Source organism: Mustela erminea, chromosome 12 (genome assembly GCF_009829155.1).
Source record: "Mustela erminea isolate mMusErm1 chromosome 12, mMusErm1.Pri, whole genome shotgun sequence".
Lineage (NCBI taxonomy): Eukaryota > Metazoa > Chordata > Mammalia > Carnivora > Mustelidae > Mustela > Mustela erminea.
The window spans coordinates 9465579-9484705 of record NC_045625.1 but is presented as its reverse complement, the minus strand read 5'-3'; the positions used below and the strand labels follow the sequence as shown (position 1 = coordinate 9484705).

Sequence of the window (19127 nt, the reverse complement as noted above, 5' to 3'; positions counted from 1 at the left end):
CCCCGCCCTTCCCACACACCCTCAGCAGATACTGCTTAGTTGGGGAAGGATCCCAACCATTGCTTATAGTTGGGAACACAGGGCCATTAAAATGTGCAACATGCTGGGCATGGTAGCAACAGTCAGGCGCGCTGTAAGCAAGCAACCCCTGACCCAGGCATCAGGCCCCCTCTGAAGCTCACAGAAAAGCACTCAAGGCACTATTTTCAAGGCTTTCACTTTTGAGAGAGTGAGCCAGGGAAGTGGGTACACTGTACCTCAGCTTAACTCACTGGCTTTGGCTAGAGATGAGGAAAGTAAAAAATCATGGGGGTGTGCAGGGAAATTTAGTGAGACTTATTAAGAGCTTTCTGAGCTCCACAGTACAAGTTATTATTCAGCAATCACAACAGAAGTAACAGCAACCACTACCCACTGAACCTTTACTATGTGTCAGATGCTAAGTTAAGCTTTTAAATCCTGTATTAACTCATTTAATCCTAAAACAGGTGTTATTGTTAGATCCATTTTACAGAATCCGAGGTTGGAGGCATTAGGGCATTTAACCCGAAGTTCCTCTATTAAAGATCTTTTTTGAATTCAGAAATCAACACTACGGTCCCTAAACCAAGGAGCACAGTATAGTGGGAGAGGAAGACAAAGAAGCAAACAAAGACTTCTACTGCTGTGCGCTAAGTACAAAGAAGGAGGCCAGCTCCGAGTGCTACCAAACACAGAGGCACTTGGCCAAGCCGTGGAGGGGTCAGGGGACCAGAGAGCTTCTTAATGGAGATGTCTCAAACAGTGATCATCCAGCCCTGTATCGTGGTACGGAAGCTGGTGGTGACTGGAAGGCAGCAAAGCACAGCACAGCCTAGAGCAGACCGTGCTTTGGAGTCCCAGCTCTGGAGTCCAGTCCCAGTGGTCCCTGCTCTGGAGTTGGGGGTAAATGACACAGTCTCTCTCTCTCTCTATCTTCTAGTTTCCTCATCTATGAAACGGGGATAATTCTTAGGGCAGAAGATTATTGTGAGGACTAAATTATCTGTTAACACAATACCGGTTATGTAATAAGTGCTTAATATAATAACCATGGCTTTTCTACATACCAAGAAGTGATGAATGAGATGAGGACAACTGTCAACATTTACTGAGCACTTACTTTGTTCATTTAATCCTCCCAGAAAAGGTAGGTGCTATTATCAGTCCCATTTTATAATGGAGGAAACTGAGGTTGGGCAAGGTTAGGACACCGCCTGGAGTTGCACAGCTAAGTGAAGGAGCCAGGAGATGGAGCCAGGGAAGGCCAACACCAAAGCCTGGGATTTATACCTCTCTGTAGCCCAGAGGAGAGCCTTGAGGAGTCATAGGAAGAATAGACTTCCAGAAAGCACATCCTTCAGGTGGGAACTACCTATCAATCTGTGGCAAAGATTCAACTTCCACTGTAACATTCAGTTTGATTTTAAACGACCATATGAACTGCGAGGTCCCTTTTTAAAAGCCCTTGGAGAATTTCATGGTTTCCTGAGCCACAGTCTCAGCTTATGGAAAGGGAAAAGGCAGCCAAGAGCAGCACTCGCTTCTCCGCTCCTGACCAGGTCCTAACAGTGATGAAGACACACTCCTCCAGACCCCAGCCTGCGCTGGTCCCAACTCCATGCATGTTCATTCTCTAGTACTTCAAAGTAGAAAATGAAAATATATGAGCAAGAGAAAGCCTTGTAATAACTGTAGCATGCCTGTTTCAAAGCAAGTCTTTTGAGTATTACTTTATCCATAAAGAGAGTTTACACTAGTGTGAATGCCACATTTTGTTTCCCCTTGCACTGACAAAAATTTTTTTTAAAAGATCAAAGCGTATTGTGTGAGTATGTGATGTTTGACATTGGACAAAGTACTCTTTTTCAAAACAGACATTTTCCAAAAACATAACTCGCTAGACTAATGGGCAGTGAGAAGCCAAAATGACTGCCCTCCGCCTTCTCCTTGTGTATCTTTGCCAGAGTCCTTGGGACTTGCCAAATCCGGTCATGCCTGCTTAGCTTGCTCGACTGATTGTGCCAGAAAAGAAAATAAGACACAGATGTATTTGAGCTCTTTGAGATGCCAGTAAGAGAGACAGCTAATGGCTTCATTTCGACCCTCCCCTTCCAGCTGGGCACAGGTGGGGGATAATGAGGTCCCTCTCCCTAATCAAACTCAATTATTTACTACTCTATATAACCGCAAAGACATTCACATTCAGTTCGGAATATAAAACACACCGTGGGCTACTTCCAACCACTGCCACTGGGTATTTATAACAAACTCAAGTGGCTAACAGTTTGCCTTGGCAGGAGTTTAAGTGTGTAAAGTTTTGCAAACTGTTTCTGTTCAAATATGTCCTGCTGAAATGGGGTCCCAGGCGGGGTTCCATAACTGTCAGGTCAGTGAACTGCATAACATCTGAGGATGTATTCACCATGCAGTGCAGACAGGATCTGGAAATCAAACGCTTCGTTCTACTGCAACCTTCTGAGAAGCATCACAGTTTTTTCAACAGCAAGACTGACATTGTATTAATAAACATTACAAGTCACTAGCCTGACATGTACATAGCGGCAGCTGACAGACTCCAACATAAGCTGAGGGGAGAACAGAGGAAATCAAAATGAGACACAGTAACTAAACATGGCCAAAGGGGGTGGATCATGAAACAAATCACATTTATGTCAGAAATGGGAGTCCTAAACTTTTAGAATATATAGCAACTAAAGCAACAATCTGGTATAATTTTTGGAAACCAAAGTAAGCTGATGGCTATCTAAAATGGGTGCTTTCATTGTAGGAACAAAGCGCATCCTGGCACAATTTCAAGAGACATTCCAGTGAGCAAAACATACATATTTAGCTTGTCTGACCTTTAAATTCTTGTAAGTATGTAATTAATGCTTTCCATCTTTATTACTTGCTCCAATATTTCTGTCACTTTAAACAGACACAAAGAAAAATCTTTTCTTTTCTCTAGACAGTAGCTGTTGCCAAAAAGGAAATCAAGTCAGATTTACAAATACAAAATTAAACAGGCTGCATATGTTACATTTCTGTACATGAGGACAATCTGGACAATGGAAATGTTTGCTAATACAACAGAATGAAAAGAAACAACACACAGTTGGTCTTCTATGACTCGAGCAAACAATAAATAAGTAAGATAATTTATACCCATATTGTCAGGCCTGGGTACAAAGAATACAGGCGTCTTTTTCTCCCCTCCTTATTCTATTTTAGCTCTGCCCCTTACCAAATTGTATGACCTTGAGCAAATAACTACCTGTCTCTCATCCTCAGCTCATATATTATAAAAATGAGTTTGTTATAAAGAATAAATGGGGGCGCCTGGGTGGCTCAGTGGGTTAAGCCGCTGCCTTCGGCTCAGGTCATGATCTCAGGGTCCTGGGATCGAGTCCCGCATCCGGCTCTCTGCTCAGCAGGGAGCCTGCTTCCTTCTCTCTCTCTCTGCCTGCCTCTCAGTGTACTTGTAATTTCTCTCTGTCAAATAAATAAATAAAATCTTTAAAAAAAAAAAAAAAAGAATAAATGAGATAATGGCCACTATAGGCACCAAACAGAGTGTGCAAAAATACTCATTTCCTTTTTTTCCCTCCTCTCCAGACCACAAGGCAGTATCACATAAGGGTAGGAGAGGCTTCAAAACTGATGATATCCTTTCAAAAAGGTCTGATCACTTTGGGTATACCCTGGAGATCTCATCAAGAGGGTACACTAAAACTACCAACCCCTCTGAAAAGCCCTCATAGAGCCAACAGCAAAGAATCTGCACGCCTCTTAAAAAACAGCTAACCTTTCCTTTCACACAAAGCCAAGAGAAGCCACAGCAATCTCTGGGAACTCTCTGGGCCATAAAGGCCCAGGCAGCCCCGCTTCTGGTGGAAGACCGTCTACCGACTACCTGGTGGGCCCTTCCCCAAACAGCAAAATCTTAGCGGGATTCTATCTGCTCTGATCTAGCTATTGGTTAAAAACATTCCTTCCCCATGTTTACCTGAGATAACAAACATTATAAGTAAAACATATGTATAGGAAGGCAGTTTAACTGCTCTTACTGACTTTTGATTTAGGGAGATTCTGTCCATTTTACTGGTTTGGACTTTTCTTCACTTTCTAAAACCCTTTTTCCCGACTCCAGAGTAGGATCCTGGTGTGAAATGTTAATGGCAACGCATCTAATGATACCGTCACAGTTGCTGTTGCCAGTGCCATTTGTGAACTCAATTCAGTTCCACAAGTCCTAAATGAACTGGCCCTGTGCTGGGGAATGGGAGGAGAGGGACAAAGCAGGCTCCTCCCCTGTTCACTCCAAGATCTCATTCTCCCTTGTCCTACCACGTCTAAAGGCCCGGGAGGCCTTGGCTTGGTCACTGCTGACAAGGAGCACTCTCTCGGATACTGGGATCCAGCTGAAATCCGGTGATTTAGTGTTGGGAGCCAGACTCCCCCATACTGCTGCCTCCTACTTCTCCCCTTCCACACGGCTGATACCCAAACAACTTCAATGCTTAGGCTCAGAGCAGCTACCAGTCAGCAAGTTAAAAAGATTCATATATATATATATATATACACACACACACACACACATTGGATCTGTCCAAAATCAATCACGAACAATGGGTATCTTAGAAATCCACTTGCCTCTGTTAAAGGAGAGAGTTTCCATTAGCGCGCTCTTAATTTACAAGTTTTTAGTGTAAATCCATTCTCCCTTCCCAAACAACTCTGTGTCTGGGAGTTTCCTGGGACCAAGGGCCTGGGAAGAGAAGGCTAGTCTCACACCGTCGACTCAGTAAGAACATCAGAAGTCACCCACTTTCACATCCTTCTCCACAGAACACTTTTCCAACTGGGGACTCATGAAAGTTAACTAGCACCTCTTTTTATTTTTTTTTTTCCACACAGAGAGAGCGTGCACGCACACAAGAGTCAGGGACGGGGACTAGATGGGAAGAGGAAGAGGGAGAGGGAGGAAGAGAATCCCAAGCAGGCTCTACCCCTAGAACAGAGCCTGAGGAAGGGCTCGATCTCCCATGACCCCGAGATCAAGACCTCAGCCAAAATCAAGAGTTGGATGTTCAAACCAACTGAGCCACACTCAGCACCCTCTCCTCTTTTTAAACATACATATTCTGTAACTTGAAAAGTCACAACTTTGCATGATGGAACAAAGTGAAATTTTAAATTTTCTTTTATAGGAAGAAACACAGCTCTATTTTCTAATTTTTCTAGGATGGACATGTATTCATTATGTAATAAATCACCCAAAGAAAAGTTAAATCCCATACACACCTTAGTGTGAATTATTCAGACCGATGAATCTCTCACAGAAAAAATAAAAATAGCAACTATGTAACACTTCCTGCATACCAGGGTCTGAGCTAACATCTTCTTAACAGCATTTCCTATCTTAGATTCAACAGCCCTCAGGATCAACAGATGAATTCACAAGCTAAGTGTTAGGATTTAAAATTTTTGTTTTTATTTTAATGAAAATCAAGCACACACACACACACACACACACACACGTATCATATACATATAATGTATATTTTAAAAAGCAAAATTATATGTAGATGATACATATATGTATATATATGATAACCTATACAAGCAATAGATTGATAGAGATATAGGCCACTCCTACACTTCCATGTTCTCCATTCTCTACCCAGCTTGGGGAGCCCTGAATCACTGCCTAGAGGAGAAACACCCAGGAGAAAAACCCGACCTCATCAGATGGATCTGAACAAGAACTAAACTTAGTAGGATAAGCCAGGGTCAACACATCTATCCCATGCCCTTTCATTGATATATTGTTGTCTATGGCTGCTTTCTTGCTACTATATAGCAGAGCTGAGTTACAGAGAGGTATGGCCCACAAGCCTAAAATATTTACTGCTTGGCCCTTTATAGAGGAAGTCGGCTGACTTGCTGGATAAACTGGTGAGATCTGGGGGTTGTGTGTTCTAGCAGCTAGAGTTATTTAATGTCACTAATAGATTCAGTAAAAGCCAAATGACATCACTGCAAGTCGCATGCAGAAGTGGGATTATTAATTCTTTGTTGAATAGAGAAAAGTGAGGGGAGAAGCAGGCACTAGGCTCTCTCTACGGAACTCCTGTTTGCTGAACTCTGAAGAATTCATGCTCTGAGTACCCAAGTCACACTGTGCCCAGGTATCGGTCAGGCAGAGAGCCCGCCTATGTACAGAACAAACAACAATGGGCTGAGGAGGATGCTCCTGGGTATAGGACTTTGAATCTCAAAACAGGGAAAGTCCTGGGCAAACTGACATAAATTCGTTATCGTTGCAGAAATGCCTTATTTTTCCAGTAAAGCACATGTAAAACTGGGGGGGTGGGAGGAGGCACTATAAATCAACTGGCTCATTAAAATAATGGACTAGTAGTTAAAAATACACTCACTATTTAAAAGGACAAATATTAATATGGTAGTCAATGTTTCATAAGAAAATAAAAAAAACTTGGGGCTCCTGGGTGGCTCAGAGGGTTAAGCCTCTGCCTTCGGCTCAGGTCATGGTCTCAGGGTCCTGGGATCTAGTCCCACATCGGGCTCTCTGCTCAGCAGGGAGCCTGCTTCCTCCTCTCTCTCTCTGCCTGCCTCTCTACCTGCTTGTGATCTCTGTCTGTCAAATAAATAAATAAAAAATCTTAAAAAAAAAAAAAGAAAAGAAAAGAAAAAAAACTCAAGCTGACAAGTAAAACATTTAACACCATTAAATCCAACATCAGTGACTTAATCTGAGCCAAACATCATCTGCTGCATTTAAGTTGTTAATTTGTATTTTATTAATGTTATAGTTTTATTTGTATTTAATTTTTAATTTTGTTTGGATTGCATAAAGACATGGAATTTATAGCTAGAATTTTACACTTAAGTGTATTTAAGTAATGTTATAATAAAATGAATTTTGGCAAACATTGAGGCTTCAGGAGAATTAATTTTCCTTTAAAAGAGGTCTGTACAGGGGCGCCTGGGTGGCTCAGTGGGTTGAAGCCTCTGCCTTCGGCTCAGGTCATGATCCCGGGGTTCTGGGATCGAGCCCCGCATCGGGCTCTCTGCTCAGCGGAGAGCCTGCTTCCCTTCCTCTCTCTGCCTGCCTCTCTGCCTACTTGTGATCTCTCTGTCAAATAAATAAATAAAATCTTAAAAAAAAAAAAAAGAGGTCTGTACATTATTTACATTTCAGAAAATTCCTCATGACAATTCCATGAGGTAGTTATTACTCCCCTCATTTTTCAGATGAAGAAGCTGAGAGTACAGTCATGTAGCAAGTCACCAGTGAAACTGAAACTTGAACCCAGGTTAGCTGAAGCTCAAAGTTTGTACAGCCTCACTTGGAGTGGGGAAAGATGGTATATGGGAGGTGTGAGGGGTGGGGTGGGTGATGTGAGGGCCTCCGAAAGCCAGAAGGCAAGCTGGGGGGCTTCATGGCATTCAAAAGGCAGGAACAGGGCTGTACCAAAAGCTAGGTGGGCTCAGAAAGAAAAATAGGAAAGAAAGTTTGACCAGCCCACCCCCCCACCAGCAGCCCAAAGACACCTGAAGAGTCATCCATTCCTTCTCTACGAAGACTGTGTACACCCTCTCTTCAAGGAGTTTACAGTCTTGCTACTATCTCTTAAAAGATGTCTGCTCGTAAGAGGACTGAGTTGAAGTCTACAGATCTCCAATGTCTACCCCTGCCAATGTCTATGCCTACCCCTAAGTCAGCAAACGTTATCCTGGTAACTTTTCAGTCCAGCTGAGCAATGTCTACCCACACTCTGCCCTTCTCTTATAGAGACAGAAAGGAGGGGAAGGAGAAAAATGCAGAAACAGGTAGAGTTCTATTTAGTTCATTTGAGACATATTTGTGGTGTACCTACCACACTAATGGAGCTACTCTGGGTGTTGTGGGGCATAAGTGATCAGTTCTTGCCCTCAAAAGGTTTCTAGTCACAGCAACAGTAACTACAATAAACACTCACACAGCCAGGCACTGTTCTAAGTGTTTTATATATATCAACTCATTCAATCCTCATCATGGCTCTATGAGGTAGGTACTATTATTATTACCCCCGTTTGACTGGGCCAAAAAAGGTTAAGCAGTTCATCCAAGATTAGCAAGGGTAAAGTCAGGAATGGCATGCAAGCATTCTGGCGCCAGAGGCTCCCTCACTCTTACCCTACACTATAATATATAGTAGCTGAATGTTGGCCTTAAGACAGTGGACACTTGAATGATGAGACCACCACTAGATTCCCCACCACTGTCCCAAACCCTCAGCAGTGTGTTGTGTGCTGCAAAGGGTGTGGACTTTGCAAGTCAGGTATGGGGGCAAATCCAGGCCTGAGAGCAAAGTTTGTCAGCCTCAGTTTTTATGTCTTGAAAATGGTCATAATAAAAACCAGTCTATATTCAGATTAAATGGACTAACATATACATAGCTTTCATCTAGTAAATACTAATTCACTGCTTATTGTCAAAGCCGAGCTCTCTCTTCCTGGTTCAGTTCCGTGTCTTCCCAGACACCCCCTGCCCATTCTCCCCTGGGAGAGAGGCAAGAAGGTAAGGGGTCAACTGGGAAAGGAGCGACAGCTGTACTTATTTTGTTGAGACTTTACTCTCTGAAACTTTGGACACATTGTCTTGCATTTGCAGGAGAGGCTTTTCTTTTTCTATTTTTTTTTTTTTTCAGGAGAGGCTTTTCTAACTTAGAATATAGACCAGCAAGGTGAATGGAAGGTTGCTGAAGCAAGAAAACACACATGGGGCAAACGGTCAGTAATCTGTACTATTTCATCAGAAAACTGAGGAAGAGAAGAAACAAAATTTATTGACATTTTTTTTTTCTTAAATGCTCACATATAAAGTTTTTACTTTACCTCGTGTTTTCAGAAACACTCCAGACATATTGAATAAGCTCTCTTGAACTTTAAAATAGAAAAAGGACTGACTGGGGTGTGTGTGTTTGGGAGTGGGAGTACAGGGATGGGAGTAATTCAGGAAAAAAGTAAGAGTATTAAGTTCAAAGCAGTTGTTGTTACCCTCTGCCCTTCCTCCTCTCTTTCCTCCCATTCTCCAAAAGCCGGGGTTCACAGGGAGACCCTGTATAGTCTTTAGATGCTTCTCCTGGGAAGGTATGTCTTGCTATCCCCAGCCCCATTCTGTTGAAAATCAATGATCTAAAAGCCCTTGTTTTAAAAAGGACATTTACTTCAAAAGAATGTGGTCACATGTTAATATTTATGTAGTAAATAATTATGCACTAATGAGAACTCTTCCAGTCATTTACAAATAAAAACAAAAATGCAGGTGGAGACTACTGAAGTAGCCCTGTATACATCTTCTAAAGTAAACAGAAAAAATGTCCTAATGATACTTTGTGACAATAAAACTTTAAAAGATGCTTTTATGAATTCTGTTAGTATTCAGTAGCTGTTAGTAATACAATTGCACTGTAAACTGGAACACCTTTCAGAAGGCTACGTGTCAATACAAAATGAAAGTCTAGAGATGTTTCTAATCTGACCAATAATACTACACACAGGAAATTGTCCAAAGGATGTGATTCAGCAGAAGTAAAAGGGATCTGGATAAGGAATATTAGCATCATTTACTAAAACCAAAACAAGAAAACAATCTAAATATGCTGTGGTAGGCTTCCAACACAGCCTGGGCCTTTTTCTGTTGTCCTGCTCGCCATGTTTTTTTTTTTCTTGCTTTTTTTTTTTAAGATTTTATTTATTTATTTGACAGAGAGAAATCACAAGTACACTGAGAGGCAGGCAGACAGAGAGAGAGAGAAGGAAGCAGGCTCCCTGCTGAGCAGAGAGCCCGACGCGGGATTCGATCCCAGTACCCTTAGATCATGACCCGAGCCGAAGGCAGCGGCTTAACCCACTGAGCCACCCAGGCGCCCCCTGCTCGCCACGTTTTAATGATTTGACAAATCCCTCCTTACTAGATAGTAAGCTCCATGAGCACAGGGTTGGTCTAGATTCTTGGTACATAATAAATTCTTGGTACATAATAAATATAGATTATAGGAACTAAGAACAGATATCAAATATTTGTAATTTTAAGTAAAAATAACAAAATATTTACACTAGAGCAGAAACTTTAATATATATAATAATATATGTAATATATAATATATATTTTAATATATATATGGAAACGATGATATGAAAATAGTTATATTAGGAGGGATAAATCATTGGATAAGTTTTAAATTACTTTCAGTATTCTTCAGTGTTGTTGATTTAGCCCCTTCGAAACATAAAAAGAGGGAAAATATTTACTGTTACATATAGCAAACAAGACTTCATAGCAGGGATGAAACCCTAAGTACAAAAACTTGGAATCATCCCCCCCAACAGCTCCCCCTGACACAAAATCCTCCTATATCATAGGTAGCATAATCCTATTTTCACTGAAAATCTGAAACAAAGGCAGTATGTTTTAAAGAGACAAGGGAAAAGTCCTCTAAAGCAATCCCTCCTGTGGATAGTGAGTTTGCTGGTTACTAACAGCAGGGGGTGCCAAAAGGATCACTAGTGTTCCCAGGAGAGGCCTGGAGAGGGCAAGTCTCCGTTCCCATTAGCGAAGCTTACGCTGTGCTTAGAAAACGTTACAGGCTTTCTTCTAACAATTGGGACCTCTGGGTAAAACTCGCTCTAGAGACTTGAATACACAAAAATTTTATTTTTATTTTCATTAACTTGTGATATTTAGCATCTCCTTGAATTATTATTTTTTTAAAGACTTTATTTATTTATTTGACAGACAGAGATCACAAGTAGGCAGACAGGCAAGCAGAGAGAGGAGGCTCTCTTGCATTTGCAGGAGAGGCTTTTCTCTGCTGAGCTGAGAGCCTGATGTGGGCCTCCATCCCAGGACCCTGGGATCATTACCTGAACCAAAGGCAGAGGCTTTAACCCACTGAGCCACCCAGGTGTCCCCATTTCCTTCAATTATAAATATAGTCAACAAATCACAGTAGTATTAGCAGTATTGGTGACTCTGTTAAGAACAGAAAAAAACAAATGTCACAGCACATTACAGTTGCTGCAGACTTCTCAAATCTCATTTATGCTCATCACTACTTTGAAGTGAGAGACTTAGGAGTTAGACCTGCTACTGGATCTTGGTATTAAAAAGCCATACATATCACTGTATCACAAATTCATTTAATAATTTCAGAAGTATTTAAATATAATGGAACTCTTTTACATTCTTGGTGGATTTTATTTTCTGCATTTACAAACACTTTTTCTGGAAAGGGCTTATAAGTTAAAGCCTTTACCAGAATGCCAAAGGCACGGGAAAATACCCCCTTATCAGTCTAAAGGGAGGCAACTGAGAGGAAAAATCAAAGTTGATTTGAATGAAGTTGGAGAAGAAAAGAAGTATTTTAAGTCACAAGACAAAAGTGGCTGCAATGCACATTTTCATATAGTTTGGAGTTCATGAAGACAAAGGGAAAACCAAAATTTTAGCTTTGCAGTCTCCAAAGTACCCCACCCAGTAGGTCCAGAAGCCTGGCTCACAGATACTACGTGCGGAGAGCTACCTAATGCAAATTGCTACTGCAAAGCATGTCTGCATTCAATCCAGGTGCAGAAGCATGAAACACAATGCAAACGGTGTTGTCAACATCTCCCTGGAAGTAGTCACCACAAATGAAAATCCAGATGCCCAGTGGCATTCAAATCATGAGCAAACAAGTCCAAGTCCTAGAAGGCAGAGATGAGATACTGAGATCAGTAACAGGGTCAATACTCACATTCGAACAAAGAGTGACTCTTTGGATGTCAGACCAGGAGATGAATACTTTTCAACCAGGGCCAAGGTACTGAAGCCGAACTTATGAATGGGCTCGTTGGAGTCCAGTGGGGGGAAGTCTGTGTCAACCTCCCCGTCATCCTCAGCAATATGCAGGCAGTAGGCACTGACGTTGTCACTGAAAGGAAAACCAAAAAGGTGAGTGAATACCAAGATGAAGGAGGGCCAAGGAGACCAGAGCCGATGGTATACAGCAAGCAAACTGGGACACAGCTGTTCTTTTACCCAAGAGCCTGGTGATACATTAGATTTCCCCCAATCCTACTGCATTTGAGAAAGAAAACATGGCATACAAAGGGGGAGAAAAGCAATGTGAAATGAGGGCCTTCCAGTACTCTATTCTTTCAACAAACATTTACTGAGCACCTGTTATAGGTAAGACGCAGAACTTAACCCCTTAAATCAAAGATGATACTTAGTATTAGCCCTCAAGGAAGCTTACAGTATATCAAGTTGAAAAAGTAAGTACTACACTAGTTACCTGTAAGTATACATAAAATAAATATCCTAAAAGAGAAACAAAACTATAAAGGAGAAAAAATTATTGGCATGGGGGAGGAATCAGAGGCCTTTGACTTATGGTTGGGATTAAGAAAATACCTGTTCTAGGTCAGAGGAATACTCAAGGTAACAAAGATAATCCATACAGTTCTCCTTTCTTTGAAGAGTATCAGATTCACATGGCAAGATCTGATTCCAGACACTAAGGATACGTAACAGAGTAAAAGCAAATGACCTGAGTTATCCTGATGCAGGTAACTACTGTCCTCACATCCCCAGAATGTCCAGTCTATACTCCCAGATTCCAGACTTTCCCATCTTACAGCCGACACACACTGCCTTCTCTTTCTTTGGGGGAATGAAAAAGTCAACTTGCAGAAAAAAGGTGGGAACCTCTACCATGATAAAGACAATTTAAAGCTTAAAAATCAATTAAAAACATTTTAAGATACCCTGCTCCTAAGCTGAACTGTGAAACTGCTAATCTGCTAGCATTCACAGACATGAACCTAGTAGTTCACAAGGCACTAGAGTTCTAAATTGTGCAGCTTAAATTTGGAGTTTTAATTATATGATTGATGCTTAAATTAATTAATTGCAAAGTGTATGCTAATTGTTTAATTGGTTGCTTGATCTATATAGATCATTTTTTGAATTAAATGAGTTGATTTACAAAGTTTATTGATTGGATGTGACAATGAATTATTTCACTGACTACCTGATTTGCAATTTTCCCAATTAATTCACAAATCTTTAGCTGCAACTCTGCTTATTGAGAGCGAGCCTACTTCAGGTGATCTATACTCAGTCTGTCAGGACTAAGAGATATTTATTATATAAAACAGGTAATAAGGACAGATTAAAATTAATGGGAACTATAAATTTGCTAAATGGATGGATAACAAGAAAGTAATCTGGCTATGTTTGTCTCTATAAATTTCATGTATTTGCAACGCTGGTAAGAAATTTAAAATTCATCTCTGAATGATATGGGAAACTTATGGATCTTTGCAAGAGGTTGAAAACTTAAACCCCAAACACTTATAGCAGCAGAAGAAAGTCCCTTAGATTAAAAAAATGTCATATTATTGCTGCTAAGAGCTTTGCGTCCAGAAAGACCTGAGTTAAAAATCTAAGTTCCAGCACTTACGGACCACGCGATTTCAGAAAATAAGCTTCACCTCCTTGGGTCTGAGTTTCCACTTCTATAAAAAGGGTACAATAACCTAACTCAGATTAGAGAAGATGATATATGCAGAGCCTACCATATAACAGAGATAAAAAATAAATGGTATCGTAACTATAATAAAGTCAGATGGAAAATAACTTCTACAATTACACCAACCCTTAAAAATGTGTTGTGGAGGGGTGCCTGGGTGGCTCAGTGGGCTAAAGCCTCTGCCTTCAGCTCAGGTCTTGATCCCAGGGTCCTGGGATTGAGCCCCGCATCAAGCTCTCTGCTCAGCAGGGAGTCTGCTTCCCCATCTCTCTGCCTGTCTCTCTGCCTTCCTCCCTGCCTACTTGTTATCTCTGTCGAATAAATAAATAGAATCTTCTTTAAAAAAATGCGTTGTGGATGCATATCAGAGCAACAAAAGAACAGTAAAACTAAGGGACATGATCTGGAGTTAGTGTCGGCAGTGCTCCAACCCATGGAGCCTCCAGGGTTTTAGGAACAGGGCAGACACTGATGAAGCAAGCAACCGACAGCACAGATTATTTATTGCCGTGTAAATCATCCTGAGGAATGTCTGTGATTCCCCAGCACCACAGAGGTTTCAAGGGCAAATAATAAGCCTATTGATCAAAGCAGAAAGCCAAACATTGGTATCAGAAGAATTCTGTTTTGAATGTCATGGGATGTCCCCAAATCCCCTTCAAAACAAACTCAACACGTCACAAAATAAGATCCAAGAGCCTAAAGACTCACTGCCAAGTGCTACTATTCTCCTCAGTTTTTAAAAACAAAGTGTGAAATCATTTAGTCACTCAAAAAACATTTGCAAAGTACCTACCCCGGGCTGTAGCCTGCTCTGAGCACTGAGAACACAGCAGAGAAAAGAATGAATGACTCCTCCCATATTATACAAGAGGAATGGAAGTCTTTTCTGGGTCATGAGTAAAAGTTAGCAGCAAACAGTACCCCAACTCTTTCAACCCTTTAATTGAACACCTGAGGGAAAAATGACTAAAACTCCATATTCAACGCATGTACATATTGGTTCCTTTGTGCCTATACAAAGGAATCATTAGTAAAAGAAGCTACTATGGTATTTTGGTTTCTAAAACCTCTTCAGGACTCCAAATTAGTACTAGTACAGTAGCCATTAGTATCATTACCTATATTAATTGAGTGCTATGTGCCCGACACCATGTAAAATAGTGTGGATGGATATACAAAAGCTCAATGAATCTTCACACAACTGAGTTATTTATTATTATTTCTGATTTACAAATTAGAAAAGCGAGGCTCAATGAAGTTAAGTGGTTTGTTCAAGATTAAATAGCAGTAAGTGACAGACCTGAGATTCAAACCCAGGCAGTTAAGAGCCTTCACCTTTGACCCCCACCTATTCCTCTGCCAATTCCATGGTGTGTCTAGACTTGCCAAGGCCCTTGGGAACCCTTGCTTCTATGGAAATGCCTCATAATTTGAAAAGAAGGAGGAAACCATGACATATTACAAAAATTAGAAGCTTAGATTTATTTCAACCTCCTCACTTTTACAAATGGGAAGAGATGTCTAGAAATGAGGAATAAGATGCCCATGACGACCCAGTTCGAAGAGTGGCAAAGCTGGTTCTAGAGACTCGGGTCTCCTTACTTCCACTCTGTTACTCTTAGATCAAATCAGAAACTGGTGGCATTCTGAAGCAGGGAGAGAAAAAGGGGGAAGCTGTGGTCCATGACTCAAGAATCCCCCACATACTGACATCTGGAACTTATAACACAATGAAAAGAGGGATGCCTCCTCCTTGTGACCTAGTTCAGTAGAAGAAAGAGTGGTTTCACAGTCAGCTCTGGTTTTAATGCTAATTCAACCACTAACCGGCTGTGTGACTAAATCTCTCTGAGATCCTCCATTTTTTTTAATGTATAAAAAGCTTTCCTTGATTTCTCTAGGGGAATCATTTGGATCTCTAGGAGAGAGAATCCTCCTCTCTGTGGTCTTTTAGAAGTTGATTAATATTTCTACGTATACTTATCACATTTTTCTTATTTGTGGTTCTATGTTTTCCTAAAGAGCAAGGATTCTTCTAGTGTCTCTGCTTCTCACTGAAGAATAAAATGGCTGGCCCTTAGTAGGTACTTAACAAATATTTGTTGAATGAATGAATATATGAATGTGTAGACTGAATCACTCTACCCATGAAAAAAACATAAAGGGTATTATTAATGATGTGTGTGCTAACAAGAAGAGGAGAAGTAATAAGCTTTTCTTTTTCCTTTTCTTGCTTGTCACATTGATATCTGTTAACCAAATGGGGCTTTCTAGGCAGTGTAGATGAGTCAGAGATTGCAATTCAAGACAAAAGGAGAAAAAGGCCCAGGAAGAGGTGAGGATGAGAGAGGCATTTTTACAGTTCATCAAGTTAGGGAGTACTGGCACCTCCCTTTTTTTCTTTCTTTAAGGGGGAGAGGGGCCAAGGGAGGGAGACAGAATCTTAAGCAGGCTCCACACCTTGTGTAGAGCCCAACACGGGGTTTGATCTTAACAACCCTAAGATCATGATCTGAGCTGATGGATGCTTAACTGACTGAGCTACCCAGGCATCCCACACCTTACTTTTTTACGGAGAAAAAACACAAATTATTACAACTATGCAAAAATGCTGAATTATATGCATATAAAATGACTAGAATGAAAGGTACCAAAACGTTTACAAAGGTTGTGCTTACATTTAAGCAATGAGCACTTTTTTCCTGTACCTTCCAGATGTCCCATAATGACTAAGTATTTCATTTTCCTTTATAAAATATTGAACTTATTTTTTGGTAAGGGTAATGCAGGCCTATCAGAAACACAAAACAATTTAAAAATATAGAACAGTACAAAGAAGGTTGGGAAATCTCTCACCCCACTGAAGAATCACCTGTCCTAAAGACCCCCAGCATTTCCTGCCTCATCCACATCCCTTCTTTTTTTTTTTTTTTTTTTAAGATTTTATTTATCTGACAGAGAGAGAGAGAGAAATCACAAGTAGGCAGAGCAGCAGGCAGAGAGAGATGGGGAAGCAGGCTCCCCACCGAGCAGAGAGCCTGAGGCAGGGCTCGATCCCAGGACCCTGAGATCATGACCTGGGCCGAAGGCAGAAGCTTAATCCATTGAGCCACTAGGCACCCCACATCTCCTGATTTCTAAGTGGTCATTTTCTCTATCAAGTCTTGGAATTATGGAGAAACTAACCATACATATCTACTGCATAACGGTCTTACAAGGATTAAATGACTTAATTAATTGCACAGTACCTGGCATGAAGAAAGGATTCTCATTTTGTCAAAATTTCTTCTACCACTCCTAAGCTTCTCATTACACAGAAGCAGAATTAACTATCTAACAGAAGCATGGCAGATAGCATGAAATAGAGAACACCAGAAGTCCTGTTTGTGAGACACTATCAGAGAGATTGAAAAATGATAAAAGACTAATAAATAACTGCAGGTTTGTTCTTATATTTAAGAGTCTGTTTTTTCATTTGTCTTTTTTATCTTTGCTCATTTTTTTGTTTCTTAAATTCCACCTATGAGTGAGATCATATGGTATCATATGGTATTCGTCTTTGACTTATTTCACTTAGTTACATCCTCTAGATCCATCCATGTTGTTGCAACTGGTGAGATTTCATTCTATTTTATGGCTGAATAATTTTCCATTTTTGATGTATATAGAGTGTATATATAATGTGTATACACACACACACACATCTTCTTTATCCATTTATCTATTGAAGGATACTTGCTTCGGTATCTTGGTTATTATAAATAACGTTGCAATAAAAACACAGGGGTACATATATCTTTTTGAATTTATGTTTTCATTTTCTTTGTGTTAATATAACATTGTATATTAAGTATGCTTGAATTAAAAATTAAAAAAAAAAAGAGTTCCTCCTGGAAAAAAAAGAAAAGACTAATGGAAGTAAGTACAGCATAATAGGATCCACAGAAAGAGGTTTAATTTTAGAAGTGGGTTGGCATGGAAAAAGAAGTCCCTTCCAGGGACAATTAGGTTTGTGAGAAGATTGGAAGTTAGAACAATGAATGGGGGCAAAATGGTCCCTGTTTCCAAAAAGAGTCCTTCTGGAAGACAGATAGATGGAGATTTTACACACACACACACGTACTCTATCATTAAATGTACTCGCTACAGCAACCCTGGAGATTTCATATTTATATAAACAAATAAATATGTGACTAAAAAATAAACATATGTATCTACATATCCTAATCCCTGAAGTGTTAATGGGTATAATTAACTGAATTTCACTTATTCATGTTTCATCAAATAAGGCTAATAAAATTTTGCATTAGAAAAATTTATTTCATTCAATTATTGACCAATACTCATTTCATGTTCAAAGGCCAGTATGGTTTTTATGAAGAGACAAAAGCCTATAATCCATATATAGGAAGATGGTATTTAATTGGCATTTAATTTGTATATAAAAATTTGGGAGCATTCTAGTAAACATCCTAGTTTCCTCTCAAATGTGATCTGACACGTTCAATTTACATACTCATAAAAATTCACTTTTATCTTCAAAACATGCAAAATACACTTAAGGATAGGACTAGATAGATGAATGCTTGTTTTTTGTTTTTTTTTTTTTTAAATGAAAAACGAAAAGAGCACATGGCTCTGCAATATCCAGAACCCTTTACTTGGGCTTTGGTATTTACTTTGATGACAGAATCAATTATAAAGAGTGTGTCAAACATTATCAATAGAAAGAAAGGCCCTGAGGATTGCAGCACAGAAGTTCATTTCTTTGAGGTCAGAGAAAAGTCTTTTAAGACTTTCAAGATATCCTCATCTCCAAAATAAAAATCCCATAAATATAAAGTAAATCGGTAAGTAACCTTTTAAGGTTTGTCAAGCCTCAGCCATATCACACAGGAATAGTTAACCCTAAAATTCCTGATTAAGAAGTTCTAAAGAGAGAATGCCCACTAATTTCTAAATGGAAGACCTTCGTACTGTTTTAAGCTCCTTTTTGGATAGTTCCTATTACTATGTTTTCAAGTTTGTTGATGTTTTCTTTTATAGTATCTAATCTGCTGTTAAACTCTTGTTTTCATTTCAGATCCTATAATTTTCATCTCTAGAAGTTCCATTTGGGTTTTTTAAAATATCTCCTACTTCTTTCCTCTATCATCTTGAACATATGAAGCATGTTTATAATAGCTGTTTTAACATCCCTGTTTGCTAATTCTAACATTCTGGCATTTCTGAGAAGTCCTCTTTCATATCATTCTGAACTAGATATTTTTAAAAAGAATTCACTACGCAAAATTCGAAGTTTCAGAAATTTGTTAACTCTATTATAAAATGACCCTGAAAATATTCAGTGGGATCTTTCTGAAACACAACACCATACTGTCATTCCCATACTTAAAACCTTTTGCACCCTTTACAATTAAACCAAAAGAGCCCATTACAAGTATCCGGCTTCCATAAAGTCTTCTCACTATACTTTGTTGTGCTTTTCAACTCAATCTTCTGCCATTCCAGAACATA

The 19127-nt window shown here is 39.8% G+C and overlaps 1 protein-coding gene across 1 annotated transcript in view; it reads right to left on the bottom strand.

Moving 5' to 3' along the window:
* The window catches only part of MAPKAP1 (MAPK associated protein 1), a 243964-nt gene that overhangs the window by 100954 nt on the left and 123883 nt on the right, over positions 1–19127 (bottom strand). Inside the window, 1 exon segment of the mRNA XM_032308575.1 lies at positions 11829–12005. Coding sequence (XP_032164466.1) covers positions 11829–12005 — 177 coding nt within the window.